The sequence below is a fragment of the Sphaeroforma arctica genome, assembly GCF_001186125.1.
Source record: "Sphaeroforma arctica JP610 unplaced genomic scaffold supercont1.132, whole genome shotgun sequence".
In the NCBI taxonomy this organism is placed as follows: Eukaryota; class Ichthyosporea; order Ichthyophonida; genus Sphaeroforma; species Sphaeroforma arctica.
The window spans coordinates 46,177-48,629 of record NW_014040426.1 but is presented as its reverse complement, the minus strand read 5'-3'; the positions used below and the strand labels follow the sequence as shown (position 1 = coordinate 48,629).

At 47.6% G+C, this 2,453-nt stretch overlaps 1 protein-coding gene across 1 annotated transcript; it reads left to right on the top strand.

Annotated features, from left to right (window-relative positions):
* Positions 1-777: 777 nt before the first annotated feature.
* On the top strand, positions 778-2,138 carry SARC_02823 (hypothetical protein; the record flags this gene model as incomplete). Its single annotated transcript, XM_014303395.1, has 3 exons — positions 778-1,560; positions 1,603-1,705; positions 1,741-2,138. The coding sequence occupies 3 exons, from the start codon at positions 778-780 to the stop codon at positions 2,136-2,138; spliced, it is 1,284 nt and encodes a 427-aa protein (XP_014158870.1).
* Positions 2,139-2,453: the final 315 nt, after the last annotated feature.

Here is a 2,453-nt window from a genome sequence, read left to right as displayed (position 1 = left end):
TATATATATATATATATATATATATATATGTGTGTGTGTACGAGTTTAGTGCATATGCATAAGAAACGCATTGGGTCTACTGTTATCGATAAGTGTATTGTACAGAATGATAATACCAGTAACATACTGTAATTGGTGGTGATCGTTATGTGAATTCTGAGTTATAGAAATATTGATCGTCCAACGTGTAGCACAAAATACATGTTTTGCACAACGAGCATTTGGAGTGAAATGGATAAGTACGAGTAGTGTGGTTTGAGGACATCGCAGTAGGGAGATAGGCAGCAAGTCACAGTATCAATATACAGAACCTAAAGCAACCACTGGGTCGTTACAGAGTCACAACAAGACCAAAATTGTGACTTAGCTCTAGGTCACAAGCTCCGAAGCTCCACCGTACAGGAATGGGAGTACTCGTAGGCTGATTGACGATAGCAGTTACTCTCATATCGGGAAGCGAGGAGCGGAGAGTAACACTGTAGAGTATTCAAAGTTGGTTCACAAACCAGAAGGAGTGAGCACATGCGACAAAGGGTGCGGGTACAATGTACGTGCATACACGAGTACATCATGTCATGGTGCGAGTAGAGGTGCCTGAGCCCAGGTCAAGGGAATCACTCGTCGGTGACTCGGGTGTATGGGGATAGAGCTTGAGGCAGCTATTGGGTATTTAATTACTGGACCTGTGTCTGTATTACTACAAATACTACGTGCACTTTCATCTTAAGGCCCATACATTTCCACGACAATCTAAGTGGTGTCTATACCTCCTCAACAATGCCCAACGCTCGCCATAGCCGACGAATACAACAACTCAGTTCAGAACGTGATGTAGAGGACGATATCGACCGACGTGGCACCGAACATCGACGTTCCAACTCAGCAGCCAACCCTAATGAAGAAGGAAATGCTGAGATGCATGCAGCAAACTTGGACCTTTTGCATCGTACCTACCTCGCCCACAGAGGACAGTTACCTGATGTCACAACCAACGAATATCAGGAGGAGAATGCAGCACCGGGTTCCATAAGTGCTGCAACCTCCAGGCATGAAGGAGAATGTGTCTCTACAGACAATAAGCGGATAACAACCACTGATATACATGCGATCCGGGAGCAAGTTAGTACCCTTTGTAACAATGTAGGGGGTGCTAGCTCGTCTTCAGGTCCGTCTTCGGGGGTCCTCGCCCACATTCTCGGTCCAGCGGTCGCCGCTGCCGTCGCAGCTGACACCGATAGTGACCAACCACTACGGCAGTCACCTGTACCGGCTAAAGTAACTGTGAGCAACAACCCACCGCGATCATCAGGTCCAATACTACTTCCACCTAACAACGAGGATAATGTCTCAACACGTAGCGAGGTACTTCGACGCCCACCTAACCGCAAACGTACACGTCGCCGTATCACCAAGCAGGGTAAGGGTTCATCAGATGAAGCCGACGATAATCCAGAATTCCGTATCCCAGGTCCTAAGCGTAAGCACCACGGACTAGGGTATGAGTTTCCAGACTCAGATAATCAAATACCTACAAGTGAGACCGGATCCCTCCTAGATGTCGTCTGCCAGCAATCACGCACCAAGGAAAATCCGCATTGAAAGGAAGCGCTGGAGAACATGCACGACCGATTGCATACCAAGGTACGCAAACAACAGCGTCGTAAGGAATCTATACACGAAACGTCGGGTAATGAAGTCCAGAAGGGTAAGTATATTCATGCAAGCAGCAGCAGCGCCCAGGCCATGACCCTGATTCGTCCAACAACAATGTTTCATCCAGCGATGACAATACATTCGGTAATAATTTACCTACTCCAACGCCCAAACCACCCAAGAAGGATAAGGAAGTGGTCGCGCCTCCACCTACGCTAAAGGAGATTGAGAACAATCGTCGCAAGCTTCACGCAGGCGCCCTCCAAGTGAGTGAACAGATGTGCAAAGCCCTTGATGATATAGATACGCTACGTGCAGAAGCCTTACAGGGTATACTAAACTCGCTACGTGGAGCATATGAAGCCAAGGCAACAGAGAAGCGCAGAGTGCCAATGCGGAAGCAATGGCCTGAATATCCATCGAACAGATACCATCTCAGCGATTTTATGGAACAGGATACGAGAGGAGCTCTCCTCGAAGCATAGAAGAATGCACAGATAGCAGGTATCGACGAGAGCTGGAGTCTAATATGGTTCTACAGAGTATTGACGCATTTTAAGGCAGTAAAGTCCACACAGGACTATGTTCGCGATAACACGGAAAAGTTAAAGATGTGGACACCCATGTTGCAGATAGAATAAATATGTTCCCACGAGACTCAGGTGACAGTCGACCAGGCCATACGCAAGTCAGCCAAAGGACATAACCTTGACATGAGCGTACCGGTTATGGAGCAGATGACCCAACTCATGGAGAATCATAGACGGGCACGCGAGCGTTGCAATAACGATGCCGATTCC